The sequence below is a fragment of the Platichthys flesus genome, chromosome 4, assembly GCF_949316205.1.
Source record: "Platichthys flesus chromosome 4, fPlaFle2.1, whole genome shotgun sequence".
Lineage (NCBI taxonomy): Eukaryota > Metazoa > Chordata > Actinopteri > Pleuronectiformes > Pleuronectidae > Platichthys > Platichthys flesus.
The window spans coordinates 17,375,347-17,390,874 of NC_084948.1; the positions used below are offsets into that span (position 1 = coordinate 17,375,347).

The window sequence follows — 15,528 nt, forward strand, 5'->3', positions numbered from 1 at the left end:
ATTGGTATTATACCTGTGCTGTAGTTGATGGGAACGATATGTATTTTATTTTATCACCATTTACATATAAACTGGAATATTTTTGATAGATGATCAGTATCTTATCACATAATTATTTGACAACAATTCGCCTTCAGGATAAAGACAATTGTCTATGCTTTGAGAGTAATGTGCGGAAACCAATTTTGACTTTCATTTATATAAGAACAAAGGATCTTACAATTATTCCTGTGTTTGACTTATATATTATGTTTAAAATAGTTTGACTTTTTCTTCTGTGCTTCTTTTCTTTATTCAGTGACTTTCTTTGTTGTGTGTATACAACTCTGACTTATATAACTGAATTTCTGTTTTACTTGTTGACAAAACAACTCAGATTCTGTTTTAAGGATTAACATTTATGATCAAGCTGAGGGTTGGCACAGTAATAGCAACACTTTTTCTCCAGACAGTGGAGTCAGCTCTTATTGACTTGCTAAGGACATGGATCATTATGGGGCATCTGTGACTCAATGCTATTGTTATTTTGCAAAATATAGAAAAGATGTAATACAGTAAATATATTAATTATAGCTAGAGGTCAAATAAAAATAAAAGTAAAACAAGGTAAAACAATTGGGCTTAAGAAAAAAGCTGCTTAGCATTCACAAATGAAATTCACACAAAAGTAACATCACCGTTTATATTAATATTTATAACAACAATAGTAAAAATGATTATAATGATAAACAAAAACAAAAAAAATGAATTAAACCTGCGCAATGCGCAGAAAGTGCGCAGATGACTTATGCAGAGGATTCATTTTATTAAATTTTATTTATGTTGACCTTTTTTTGTATAGATATAGATTTTTATTAACATAGTGTAATATATTCTGCATTGAATTGAAGTCCCGCAACTTTTTTCGACAGAAAATTTCTGCTGTGACCCAGATTCGAACTGGGAATGCTGGGGCCACAACATAGAATACTAACCACTACACGAACATGGTTGACTGCTTGGGATGAAGGTCTACACTCACACAAATGATATCAGTCTCTGTCCCCCTCGCCACTGACACTATAGTCCGTTCACTCCCTGGAAGTTATTCTCTTCAGACTTCTGTCTTCATGCTTTTTGAAGTTGTAAGTGGGAAAAACACAATCAATGTTAAAGCCCTCAAAAAGCCAATTCATTTGCCTGAATAATAATAATCCTTACAATGTCACCGTCTGTCAGTGCCTGTCAGCGCTCGGGCCTAACAAACGCCATGTCGTTGAAGGAATACTTTTATTTTGAAAAACGTCGCACCGGGTGTTTTCTTCTTCTTCTTCCGGCGCTTGACTGGGTCTCAGTCAAGATGGCGTCCCAGCAGCAGCAGCAGCCCGGAGGACCGATGTCTCAAGCCGGGCTTCAACAACAGGCCGCTCTGCAACAACAGCAGCAACAACTGAGTCAACAGCAGGACTTCGACCCGGTCCACAGGTTCAAGATGCTCATTCCACAGCTGAAGGAGAGTCTGCAGGTAACTGAGCCACACACACACACACACACACACACACTCAACATTAGATGTGTGGACACTGAAGTTCCAGTCGCTCTGTCAACTACATCACTGTAGTTTCACAAATACATAAAAGAAAAATCAGCATTTTCAATATATTGACACGTTGCTTTCATTTCCAGAATTTGATGAAGATCGCGTCCCTGAATCTGGCTCATAACACATCGATAGACAACGGCATGTGAGTAACTTTACACAGTGTCCTGCTTCAGGGTTCACTGAGAAGTTGAGTGAGTTAATCCTGAGATAAGGGAAGCTGTGGATTTCATGATCGATCGGTGATCAATGTCAGGACGGAGACATCTTTATCCTCAGCTCAGATTCAAATCTATCCTCTTTAGAACACCGGGACTGTGTGAGCATGGAAACAGCTGACAGTTCATCACCAAGTCCCCCTGCTCTGAAACATCTACTCTACATTCACACCAGTGAAAGAAAACACAATCTATGCAACACTTTCGCCACATAACACCGATCTATGGATAATCACTGGTAATGGTGTGATTGTTGTTTCAGCTACATGTTGAAATATACTCTTAACATGTTTAAACTAAACACATATCAGCTGTAAATCACCCAAATTGTGAGTCTGTCTCAGGGTCAGACTTCATAGTTACAATCAGATCTATAAACGTATCTAAGCTATTATCCGTTTGATGATTTTATCATTATCTGCTGCTGCCAGCATCACTCACTCCCCACCAGGTCACATCTGAAAAGACGAACCTGGATTGATCTGTCCAAAAATCTAAGAGTCTCCCTACCCTGTCTAGTACCCCTGAGCAAGGCACCTAACTCCCCCAACATCTGCTCCACGGGCGCTGTAAATGGCTGCTCACTGCTCTGTGTGTCCTGCAACAGATGGGTTAAATGCAGAGGATAAATTTACCTACCATTGCATGAGTGTGTTGTGCATGTCTGTGCATGTGTTTGGTATAAATAAACGAATCTTAATCTTAACTTCTATACACATCTATCTATCCTCCATGAAGGAAAGTCTGCTTAATAATGTGGACAACACTGGGTAAGACCTCATGGTGTTAGTAGCTCTGTGAGATGCAGCTTAATGTGCATTGACCATAGACATATATAAAGATGAACGACATGTCTTCACTTCCTCCCATAATACAAAAATGAAGCCAAACTATCCCGGATTCAGACGTCGCCATCTTGTGCTTTTGAATCTTAAGGGTCCAGAGTCTGTTCTGTTTAAATGGTGGTGAGGAGCTGCAGTATTGAGATCTTGCCATCAAATGCACCGGCCAATAGCGAGTCACTCTCAGGCCGTCAATTGTGATGTTTCACCCTGATTCTACATCAACCAACTAGTTAAAACCAAACTTACCGGAAAAATGACCAGTTGGACAAACATGGTTGTGATAAGAACTATCTGAAAGGACTGAAACCATCTTTGAGAAAAAGGTTTCTAGCGTGTACAGAGAAGGTGGGATTTATCACCTATACTGCAGACGGCCACCAGGTGGAGCTCAAGACACTTACTGTAGGCTTTCTCCTCTTTCCTACTCCTCCGGGTTATAATGGAAGCTCTGCTCTTTATTTACTGGTTGCCATGGTAAATTGTAGTACCACAGATCTTTTGACGGTGGCTTTTTTCCCCTTTCACCACACATGTGCTTTACGATGGAACTGACTCTGATCAGCTGTTCTACTTTGACCATTTAAGGTTTCATCTACTCAGAATTCAGTGTTAGACTTTGAGTTTCCTAAACCTGCTTCCTGAAACAGATTTCTGAAGAAAGGGTGTTTCTGATTTCTTAACACGTCTGTTGTTTCTTTATGTTTCAGTAAAACCAGCGACACCTCTGTTCAGCGCTTTGACAAAAGCCTCGAGGAGTTTTATGCCCTCTGCGATCAACTGGAGCTGTGTTTGGTGAGACGTTAGACAGACAGAGGACTTAATGATCCCAGTGCAAAATTACAATGTTACAGCAGCCACTTCACATTAATCACAAAAACAGCAGAAAGGATGAAAAAACCACAAACACAATCTGAGACTGAATTATGTACAATAACATAATAATAATGTTTAAAAAAATAAATACCAAACATAACTAGTGTGCAATATGTGCTACATACCCACTGTACAAGGATAGTAACAGACTATATTATACTTTGACATTAGTGTAAGTTGAAACACTTGTTGGGGAAGAAGGATATAAAGTTTACATACATTTTACTTAAAGGGCTTTTCCTAATTCATTTGCTTATTGAATTTTGTATTCATTCAGTTGTATTTATTTTCTGAACACAGTTTAAACCTTTCTTTCCTTCCAAATCTAACTATTAAGTAATATTTAACTTGCTGTATGTTTAGCCTGATGTGTTCATTCCTTTTACAAAGTCTAAGACTTTTAATTGAACAAACGATGAATCAGGACTTTCTACAGATTGATGAGTGTTAATGAATGCAGTGAAGTCAATGAGCATATAACACATCAAGCATCAAGACGAGGCCTAGAAAGAGGGAAGCATTCATTTGACAGAATCTAACATTCCCACGTTCAACAAACAAACGTATTCAGACACATGTTGCTCAGATCTGTGCAGCATACCTACCACCCACTGCTCCTACAGCTCAAATAAAACTCAGATCTTGTCTCCTCTGTGCAGCGGCTGGCTTACGAGTGCCTTTCCCAGAGCATCGACAGCGCCAAACATTCACCCAACCTGGTCCCAACAGCCACCAAGCCGGACACGGTGCAGACGGAGTCCATGTCCTACGCCCAGTACCTCGGCATGATCAAGTCTCAGATCTCCTGCGCCAAAGACATCCACAATGCTCTGCTGGAGTGCTCCAAGAAGATCGCAGGGAAGGGACCTGCTCAGGGAATCATGTGAACTCGGACTGACAATTCCCACTCGTTCTGCAGCAGCTGACTTTTTGATTGTTTTTTTGAGAAGGACAATGGATTTCGTATTCTGGGCTGTATCATACACAGATCACATCATTGAAGACGCTGTTTAATTTCCCCCCAATTTCTTCTGTCTAAAAATAACTTATGTTTTTTTGCGAACTCTGTGTAAATATTCCTGTTGAAGTCACGCCCTGAGATGACCAGCAGGTGGCGGCAGAGGCATACCTTTATGGACTTTTGTAGATGATTTGTATTGAACATTAAAAACTTTCTAGAGATGCTGATTATTTTTCTCACTATCTACGAAAGGAAGAAGTGTCTACAAATGAAACATTAAATCCATGGAGAAGGTGAAATGTTAAATATCCAAAAGAGCAAGTACAGTATAAGTTACTTTAAGTAAATTGAAAATCAAGTTATTACTTTTACTGTAATAAAAAAATTAAATAAACATCCCTACTTTGATGTACTTAAAGAATTAAAAGTAAAAGTACTTGCAGTGTGTAGCCTATTCCCTAATGCAACAGTATACAACATCATTACAGCTGAGTAGTTAGACCACAGTTTACCACCCTGAGACGTTTATTCTAATCTTATCTTCCATGTTACATAAACGTACCAAAGAGGCAGGAAACACAACACTAATCATCCCTTGTCCCTTGTGCTTTGTGTTCCTGGACTGAATTAAGACGCAGCTCAAACCCGATGCCATGTTCAGCCATATATTTGTCAGAGGCTCTCGATTCCCTTCGATCGTATGTTGAAGCCGAGGGATTAATGAAGTCTGATACAGGAGCACGTGAGAGAGGAACATGTTGGGCTCGCAGCTGTGTAACATCTCAGACCAATCTGAGCTACTGACAAGTGCTTAGAGCCAAAAATACTACCCTGGGTTACTGACAGGCAGCACAGGGCGGGCTCGAACTCTCATGAACCTCGAGACCTACAGTAACATACAGAGTTGTTGAGGAGCAGTTCTTCAGTTCTTCCTTTTAAGTGAATCTCAACCTGAACCAAGAACCAGGTTTGGGGCTGATTAAAAACAAAACACCAGATTAATCTTAGTGTTTTCACATGTTTTAATATCAGACGATAGTCTGTGTTGACACAGGACTTTGGTTTGAAAACCTTGAAAACAAATATACAAGAACAAAGCTTGAATTATTGAAAATAATCCAGATGTGGCTATGCTGCACAGTTCATCAGATGAAAAAGTAGAGAAACCAAAGTAACAATATATAAAAAGGGACGATTATTATTTTTCTTTTTACAAAGATTACAGCAGATAAAATACATCTATCGAGAACATCAGGTACTAGACAATATAATTACAAAAAGACAATTGAGACATTGTCTAAGTGCTTTAGTGGATTTCAAAAACTTGATATTACTTAAAATGTGTCTTGTTTCAGTATGAAAATGACAGAATGTGAGAAACAGATGACCTCATAAGATTATCTCACCAACAGCAAGTTGTATTCATCCGATCCACAATGATAATTATACATTGCTGTTTGACTGTTTATGTCTAATGGTATAAAAGGTGCCCATGGCCTCACATTTATGATCTTATGAGTCTATTAAAATGTGTTTCAAAATCATTAGAGCCTCAGAAATACTAATAAGCCTTTAGCTTGTTGGCAACGCACTATGTCACATGTAATTCATGTTAGTATCAACTATTCTCCAAAGCCTATCATAGGACTTTAGATCATTTTTAGTACCTCACCAAACTCATTTAGCTATTTCTATGAATTAAAGAAATTTTAAGTGTGAAAGGTGCTAAGGCTCGAAATATTAAAGGAGACGTATTCAGGTTGATCTATTTTTCTCTGGATTATTACTTATAGAAAGTTTATAGGCTGTTTAGAATGTTCAGCTCCCACATCAACTTCCTCGTACTTTCCACTGCTGCAGCTTCTCTTTTCAGCAAACGCCTGGTAAAGCCCAGTCTGCTCTGATTGGCCAGCAGATTGGACACTCTACTGTGATAAGTCAACTGCTTCCAGCACATGTAGGAAAAGTCGGCCCCTACTCTCGCTCTTCCTGGCTTTGTTAGGGGGGGGTGTGCTACACAATCCGCTAGCCATGCATTATGTCAGGAAGGTATCGGTAGGGCAAAACGGACAAAGCATCATATGTCTCCTTTAACAGTGAGAGAGGAGAAATGGGATCCCTGAAAGATCTGAATTAATGTCCAGTATAAGAGGGATGCCATCTACAGCAGGTCTTAATCAGCAGCAGGAGGATTTTCATATTGTGCAGTGTAGGGTTCGGAAAAATGAGCAGCAGCAATACACAATGTACAGTTAAATATTTCAGATTCTAGGTCAGTGCCTTCTGATCCTGTTTACCTTGTTGATGAACCTGTGTGTGTGTGTGTGTGTGTGTGTGTGTGTGTGTACACAGAGCACCAGTGTGTCCTGCATGATGCCTGAAAGACTTTAATGAGCACAGAAACAGATGGTTTCACTGCTTTGTCGAGCCCGAGCCTTTCATGTTGCGTCTACCCTCAGCTTTGCCCTTTGACTGGTCTCTGAGGAAGATGAAAACAATCGCAGTTCATTAACACCAGTATCATAACACGAGAACACTATACTCAGCAAAATGGACAGCATATGTTCGCTATTAGTCGCCTGCCAATGGTTTGTCATGTGATCCTGATCTGCAGATTCCTGACCTGTCGTCAGCACACTGACCTGTGGGCGTCCTCAGGACCTGTGAGGGCCGCCGGGTGAAGGGCTCGGGGCCGAGCTTCTTCCAGACAAGACACGGGGACAGACGGCTTGAACTTGGTCAACTCCTCCTGCCACTCATCGTCAAAAGACTGTGCTTCAGCTGCGGGTGGAGAAACAGGATCAAATGAGACAGTAGATGTTTTTATGTTGGGACAGTGCTGGGTTCAAGGGCTGGATTATTGGACTGTATATAAAGATCGATGACATCACAGCTCCCTAAAAGAGAAGCCAACTCATCTTGACAGCCCCCTGGTGGCTGGCTGCAGTATAGGTTATAAACCCCACCTCCTCTGTGTTGGTGGATGGAACATGGACCAAACTAACTAAGTTCATGTTAAATTCTTTTTTTCCCAAAGATCGTTTCTCTCATTTATGTAGTTCCTATCACACGGTTTATTTTTTCCGGTAGGTTTGATTTTAATTAACGAAGTTGTTGCTATAAGGTGACACGTCGTAATAGGTGGAGCAGGACCTCGACACCGTGATGGAAGCACCCGTGTCCGGGATACTTTTGCTTCATTTTTGTACAAAGGCAGGAAGTGTAGAAGCATCTTTCATTGATGTATAGATGTTTACGCTTGAACCGCTACAATTATAAAGCAACTGTGCCTAGCAACTGCAACAACTCTACCACGTCAACGTACATTCATCCAAGTTCTGAAAGTCCTGGTTGAGCTCCTTCTCTCCTGTTTTCTTGTTGTATTTCTTTTCAACAACATGGCCCCTGTCTTGGATATGGTGGCCGATGGACATCTTCTCCAGACCGCTCTCAGAGTCTTTAACCGCCTGCCGGGTCTCCTTGATCTGGGTGTGAAATATTGACAAACCAATCAGAGACCTCAGTGGATCCAAGAAGAATCTCCAAAATGATTTATGGTACACTTTGAAGGAACAGGGGGAACTGATAACCACAAGCACTCAAGAGGGATACAGAGAGATAAGTAAGTCTTCAACATATTCACTTCTCAAAGCTCAGTGTATTGACCTGTGCTCTAATGGACAGTGATACTGGAGTAATACTGAAACATATCTGATGGAGGACTCACCCCTCCAGGGGCACGGCGTGTTGACGAGGTTGCCTGAAAGACTTTGGGAGGCTCATTTCCAACCTTGGAGTATGTCATGACTGACGAGGAGCTGAACGAGTGAGTGTTTGAACCTTTGGACATGTTCTCCTGAAACACGCACACACACACACACACACACACACACACACACACACACACACACACACACACACACACACACACACACACACACACACACACACACACACACACACACACACACACACACACACACACACACACACACACACACACACACACACACACACACACACACACACACACATTGTTAAGAAACTACAGTTCATATATCACAATAGGCTGGAAGAGCAACAAAAACAAGAGTAGAAAAAATCCTAAGAATAAACGGACAGAGTTTCGCTGCGTGTCCTGCATCCTGTTCCTCATGTTGGTCCTCACGTTGTCGAACAAGCTGAAAGGGTTCCTCATCATGTCCTGCACCAACACAAAAGAAGAAGTTTGGTCAAATGCCGGTAGAATTTAATGGGGACCTGTTTCCGAAGAGGATTTAGTGAGTTAAAATATATCCTGAACTTGTTTTGTCAGTATGTCAGTTACAATATAAAAATTGGTGTACATTGAAATATAGTCTTTATTTTTTGTGAAGAGAGATTTTATATGTGAAATTTACACTCATGGTTTGTACATAAACCTGGACGACATGGCTGCTCTCAAAATGAGTAGCCAAACCGCTTTGCTGTTTGTCTGAAATACTAGGTGATTAAACCCTCCTCCTCCATGTTAGCAGACAGGATACGGGTCAAGCTAAAAGTTAAAAAGTCATTATTTTTGTTGATTTTATTACATTACATTATTCTAGTAAATTTGTTATTTATTGTTATAAAATCAGGGGAAATCATTGTGATTGACAGTTTAGACTGACTCGCGATTGGCCAAACGGATGTATCAGCGGGACCTTGATACCACGGCTCCACAACCTGATCAAATCAGAGCAGTAATAAAACGTAATCATGTTAATAACGATTTGACCTTTTTCCTGCTGCAGCTGTTGCAATTTTTAAAACACGAATGCGACACATTCATCTCTGTAGCTCCACTGGGTTAAAAGCTCTGCTCTTTACGGGCTGCCACGGTGAATCACCATTTCAGAGCTCCATTGATGATGCCTTTTTTCCGTTCAACAATCACGTGCTTGGAGGTGACTGAAGTGACTGTGATCAGCTGTTCTGGTTTACCATCTGCGGTTTAAGTATTAGACTCTGAGTTTGTTAAACCCGTGCTTGAAGCAGGCCCTGGGCCATCGGGCATTATCAGCTCGTGAACCACTCGCTCATGTGTATAAACACACGGTGCATGCAGAGGGCAGCGTGCTAAATGTGTCTTACATGTGTGCTGTCTGGGACATTGTAACGACATTCACATTTTATCACTTCATACATATGTGACCCAGTGACGTGTATCACAAAGGACCCAGAAAGTAGAGAGCAAGTGCGGCACACAAATACACACAGTGTTAATGGAGCTGCAGCAAATCCTCCATAGAGAATTCAAAGATGGCTGTATTATTCTTTAGAAACCTGACCGTGTTGTCAATGATAAACCTTGTTTTAAAAGTATTTTGTTATGTGAATTAAATTGACAACGATGTATATTAGACTTTGGGAGCCGTGTGAGTAGCTTGTTCAGGGCTTGTTCAGGGTCTATTGACAGGTTACAGGCAAACTACATGTCACTCTCATCGCAAGTTTTATATTTAAATGTGATGCGACTATGTGGATCAGATGTCCTGGACCCCGGACAACGCTAACATTGAACCACAAATATATCTTATCCTGCCTTGAGGTCACACATATTAACTTGTCCGACTTGTTTCCAGTGAAATCACCAGAGATAAAATGAGAAATAACAGAATATTTTGTACATATTGTCCTGATGGTGTAGGTTTGGAGTAAATGTAGAGGAAACACTGTGTCACCACATCACAGGCTGAGTCATCATTATAGTTATTGAATTAGAGCGTGCACATGGTCAGTACATTTGAAAATGAGAAACCCATGACAGCACGACGACTCTACTGACCATGCTGTCAGTACTGCCAAAGGGCATCAATGACCGGCTCATGTCCTGAGGAATCAAACAATATCAGTTTAGCAACACGTTTGTAAAGCTTCTCTCTCTCTCTCTCTCTCTCTCTCTCTCTCTCTCTCTCTCTCTCTCTCTCTCTCTCTCTCTCTCTCTCTCTCTCTCTCTCTCTCTCTCTCTCTCTAGTTTGTTGCCAATAAGTTGTTAGGTTGTCTTACATTGGTCACTAAGCTCTCCACATGACCTTAAGCGAAACCCTTCAAGGCCATGAACCCCACCGCCACCGAGGAGTGACAGGCCGGTGAGGGGGGGGGGGGGGGGGAAGCAGCCTTCAGCTTTTAGTCACACTCGGTATTCTCTGAGCCAAAAGCTGCAGGTGTTTATGACCCTGCGGCCCTGGATAAGCATCCCAGCAGCCGACGCCGTGTGTGTTTTGTGGGGCTGTGATTCGTAAGGGGTATTGTGCATAATCAGTGGGGTGTTGAATGACTTGTGTTCCATGCGTAATTGGGTCGCATTGCCAGAGATTAGCGCGGGTTTAACACTGAAACTGAGCTTCATTCTAGGAAGGCTGTGGTGGGCTGGGCGGACCTGACGGGGGGTCGAGGAGTCCAAGGCTGCTCTCTCAGCTCCTTTCAAAGGTCAAACTGATGTAAAACGCTCCTATTTTATCTCAGAGTGGCATCTATGAACTAATAAATGTCAGTTACATATCTGCTGGCATATATTTAGACTGGGTCTGTGCAAAGGAGCGTTTGAGGCTGCAAAATAAGAAACATAGATCAGATAGTGTGTAACACATTATTTGAGTCTGTCTGGATTACTCAAGGTCTCTCTCTCAGTCTGATACTGACCCTGCCACTGTGCAACTGTGGGTTAGGGCACATATACTTTAGACATGATTCATACTTGAAAAGGAAAAGTGAGGTCGTGCTTCAAATGCATAGATCCTGGAAAGTGATGCATCAACAAGGAGAATCTGATATCACCTCCACCTAGGGCCACCGGTCCTGCTCAATTGAACAGAATTAACGAAAATATATATAACTCATAATGATTGGCATTTGACAGCTCTTAAATAAACAAGGGCCCAGATGAATGAGTGCACTGGAAGGTGATATGAACCCGATAGTGGGTATTGGCAAGAGACTGGGAAATGTGAGCACTCACAACAGGCTTGGGATGTAAGAAGGGGCTTATTTTCCACTGGGAACTGAATGCTAATAGCTGCCAGCATTGTATGGCTAATGTGTGTGTGTCAGTGTGTGTGTGTGTGCATTGGAGTGCATGTACCCGCATGCCGGCGTGTGTGTAATTGTTCTTGCGAGTATGTTTTAATACTGAATGTGTGTGTACGTGGTTTTTTTATTTGTGTGTAACATCTGTGCCTCTGATATAGGAGAGCAGTATGATGAGCCCGGGCTGTCTGTCATGTAGCTGCTAATGCACCGGCACTGCCAAGGCACATTCTGCCAGACAGATGGACCGAGAGAGCAACAATGAGAAAACAAGAGTGTCCATGACATCCGCACACACGCTTTTACAACGCAAACACAGCTCCAGAGCCTCAGCCCCCCCCCCCCCCCCCGAGCACTGCTGGGCACCACAAGACTGATCCTGTTAAATGTGCCTGATTTCTGTGATACAAACTTTAAACATACACCTAAAGCGTCTCCTGATAGTAGATGAAACAACTTGTTTGGATGGAAGTTTTACAGTGACGCTTCATCTCACCCACTGTCAATGAGGTCATTAGTCAAACCACTCGGAGCCCCTCCTCAGCCGGTATTAGCAAGATAGCGGCATGATGCTAATAAAGAGAAAGCGGGCTGCTGGCTGTCAAGGGCAGGCTTCTGATGTAAGTCATAATTAAGGATAAATATACAGGCTCCCATGAGGTAGAGGGATCACAGCAGGTGACAGGGACAAAGTTTGACTTAGCAGGGATAAATAAGAAGTGGAGGGGGGGGGGGGGGGGGGTTAACGGGTGCACAGTGGGAGAAAAGAACTACCTGACTTAACCTCACATCGGTAAACAGCTGCTCCAGAGGAACTTTCTAACCATGAGATCTATATCCAATATCGCCAAGTCGACAGCCTTTATATTCTTAGACCGTTTAACATCAGTCAAAGACTCAGGGGGGAGCAGTTATATTTAAACTATCTTTTTAAACGACCTGGGCCAGCAAGAATAATATTAAAGTAAACAGTTATTTTCAGCAGCAGCTCCTCTCAGCTGAGCCGAGCACAATTCTCCGGGGTCCTATTGGTGTGAGTGTTGAAGAAGTCTGCATGTGTAAGAAAGCAGTGTAGAAAGCAGTGTGTCAGTGGAACAATGCACTATATATAGGGCTCCTCTGGGCCAGATATAACTGTCCAGAGAGGCCAAGGGGGTTGCCCTTCTACTAAACTAGAAAATCACATGATCCCCATACCTCAGTGAGTGGTGCTCCAGTTACGCGGCCAGTGGCCAGAATCCACTATAACCTCAGTAAACTTAGCGCTTCCTCTAAACACTAATCATCGTTGGTTAAAAGCCCATGAGCAGAGGACAGAGAGGGACCTAAGATGTAGAGGTGAACTGTTGACGCATGGGCTTCATCCCTTATCCCAGATAGACCCGAATGATAAGCATGTCGATTTGTCAGTCGTGGATACACACACACATGTATCCTGTCACACACTCTGTGTAGAGCGTTAATGCCCATCACTTGAGTCCACAAGTACACAAACAAGTCAAATGAGTGCTTCTCACCCTGTGATCATCCCTCAGTGCCAGGGACGAGCCAGCATGCTCCGCCATGTCGTGACCCCGACTCCTCCCATCAGTCAGGCTGGGCATTAAGGGCCCGCCGAACGGCTCAGAGAAGCTCCGCATCATCTGCCTCATGTGTTCCCGGTGGGCCCGGAACGGATCCCTATCGGAGAGGAGGAGGAAGTACAGACTTTATTAGGGGACCCCAGTTTTTACTCATGAAGAAGATGCTGCGCGATGTGTAAATCATGAAAACGTCTGAACACTGAGCACTACGTTTTTGTATTTGAGAAAAGCTCCTGACATCTACAGCAGCTCTTCAATGAGAACAACACACCGAAAAAAGATGCAAGCCCAAAATAATATCAGCCAGCCTCACACAGGCCTGGGGTCGGGTGGCCCCCCAGCAGGAGTTCACTCATGCAGCAAGTGCACAACAGTCAGTACAGTTATTCAGAAAGATCAATTACAAATTACTCTCTATTTTATTGATACTGCATTTTTTTAATTTCTTTTCTAAAATGCAAAATAAAACCATGAATCAAGCTTTTAGAACAAGCACATGCATGAACATGAAGTTACGCACTTTAATTCAACTTTTAAGTTTAGTTTTGAAAATATGACAAAAACCAGTGTGTGAATGTTAATGTAACGGCAAAGGCTAATTCAAGGTGGTGGAAGCAGATGATCAATGTGATGGGATCTCTACTTCAATGTGGGTGGAAGTTTATGTTATCATTGTTTCACAAGTTACAGCAGTTAGTGCCAAAGAACACCCAACAAACTGGGATTTACTCGAAACTCTCTGGTTTATCTTCAAACTAAAATTAATAAATTGAGTTTTCCAGCTTCAACATTATTATAACTTTTCTTTGGACTCTTTGGCTAATTGCGGCTCTGTGGCTCCGCACTGAGCCAAACGGACGCTCTGTGGAAACCAGACGTTAACAAACCAGTTCAGACACTCACGAGAAGAACGGGTCATCGTCAAAGTCCCGGAAGTTACTGTTGAACATCTCCACCTGATCTGAGGCCGTGAACTAATGGACGGGTTTCAAAGGTTTTAAAAGGTTTTTAAAAGAAATAGTCCTTGAGCGCCACAGGTGCTGCGGCTCCGCTGCTCCGTGCCGTTACTATGGAGGAGGAGGAGGAGGAGGAGAGGAGGAGGAGGAGGAACTCGTCTACAGCCGCCCCGAGAGACACCACGTGGTTAAGAATGCGGTCCCCCGATTGGCTGGTTATTCGCAGCTTCGAACAGGATCTGTCCGCGCGCTGTATGTTGTGGGTGGCTGCCATGGCAACGACAGTGTAGAAGTGTGCATGCGGTGAGAACCAGAGACTGAAGAATTATCTTTATAAAGATGAGCTCACAGAGGTAATGAGAGAACAAGAGCCCAGTCCGACTCAGTAGGGTCAAACTCATGTTGAGCTGCCACTGGTTTGACCCATAGACTGGTTTGACCACGTTAAGTCCCTTTGTGGAACATTTTAAAAGCACTAAACAAGTATCATTGTCCTTCTTCCATAGAAACACAAAGAGAGAGTTGTATTCTACCAAAAGACTGTATCCTCCATCATTTACACTGACAGTACTTTAAAGGGAAAGGTCACCCAAGAATGAAAACTCACTCATTCACCACTATGCCAATGGAGCCCCTAGGGTGAAGTGGAACACTTTTGGAGTTTCAGGGGTAAACAGCGTCGATGCCAAATCCAAGACAGTTGAAGTAAATGGTGACCACTTGCCAATGCCTCCATACTGCTCGTGTGCTGTCATCCAAATGTCCGTAAAGCCCAACATTCAAATTCGACTCGACCCGAGATGTTGTCACGAGGCTCGAGCTTCATGAACGTGAGGACATTTAGGCCTCAAATACGATGTAAATGACCTTGTTTGAGTAAAATTTGAATGTTGGGGGTTACTGACACTTGGATGACACCGCAGGAGCAGTAAGGATACACTTTATGTTTCATTTCTGTTGTTTTTCTACGCATGATTAAGTGGTCGTCATTTACTTAAATTGTATTGGATTTGGCTGCAACGCTGTTCAGCTATGAAACCGATGAAAAGTGTTTTGAGGACTCAAACCCACCCCTCGATCGGCATAGTGGTGAGTAGATAATTTGTGAATTTTCATTTTTGGGTGAACTATCCCTTTAAGAGATCTTCTAATAGCAATAGGACAATGATTTCATATCAGTTGCTGACAAATCAAATCAGAGAAAACTGTCCACCTATAAAACATCACTTAAAACCTACCTCTTCACAACTGCTTGTAATATTTGATTAATGGTTTCTATCTTGCATCTTTACTCATATGCTTTTATTTGCTTTCTGTGTTTTTCAACCTATTTAGTGTAACTTAGAGCGTTGGTAAAAGCGCTACATAAATAAAAACACAGGTGCACCCTCTGTAGGGCAGCGTGCATGTGTGGACTTCCTTATGAAACATGAACATAGCTGTGACAGGATCACTTCTCAGAA

The 15,528-nt window shown here is 42.3% G+C and overlaps 2 protein-coding genes across 3 annotated transcripts; one reads left to right on the plus strand and one right to left on the minus strand.

Moving 5' to 3' along the window:
• The first annotated feature begins 1,324 nt into the window (after positions 1–1,324).
• On the plus strand, positions 1,325–4,697 carry med29 (mediator complex subunit 29). Its single transcript, XM_062386790.1, has 4 exons — positions 1,325–1,504; positions 1,666–1,724; positions 3,350–3,434; positions 4,175–4,697. Exons 1-4 carry the CDS (start codon positions 1,340–1,342, stop codon positions 4,400–4,402), a joined length of 537 nt encoding a protein of 178 aa, XP_062242774.1. The 5' UTR covers positions 1,325–1,339; the 3' UTR covers positions 4,403–4,697.
• A 781-nt stretch (positions 4,698–5,478) lies between these two features.
• mlf1 (myeloid leukemia factor 1) lies at positions 5,479–14,168 on the minus strand. Of its 2 annotated transcripts, XM_062386836.1 has the most exons (8): positions 14,013–14,168; positions 13,044–13,206; positions 10,286–10,330; positions 8,597–8,680; positions 8,204–8,332; positions 7,802–7,961; positions 7,119–7,257; positions 5,479–6,955 (listed from the first exon to the last, which is right to left on the minus strand). In XM_062386836.1, exons 1-8 carry the CDS (start codon positions 14,057–14,059, stop codon positions 6,889–6,891), a joined length of 834 nt encoding a protein of 277 aa, XP_062242820.1. In that variant the 5' UTR covers positions 14,060–14,168; the 3' UTR covers positions 5,479–6,888. The 2 variants fall into 2 exon arrangements, with proteins under 2 accessions (XP_062242820.1, XP_062242821.1); XM_062386837.1 differs by lacking the exon at positions 10,286–10,330.
• Between the last annotated feature and the right edge of the window lie 1,360 nt (positions 14,169–15,528).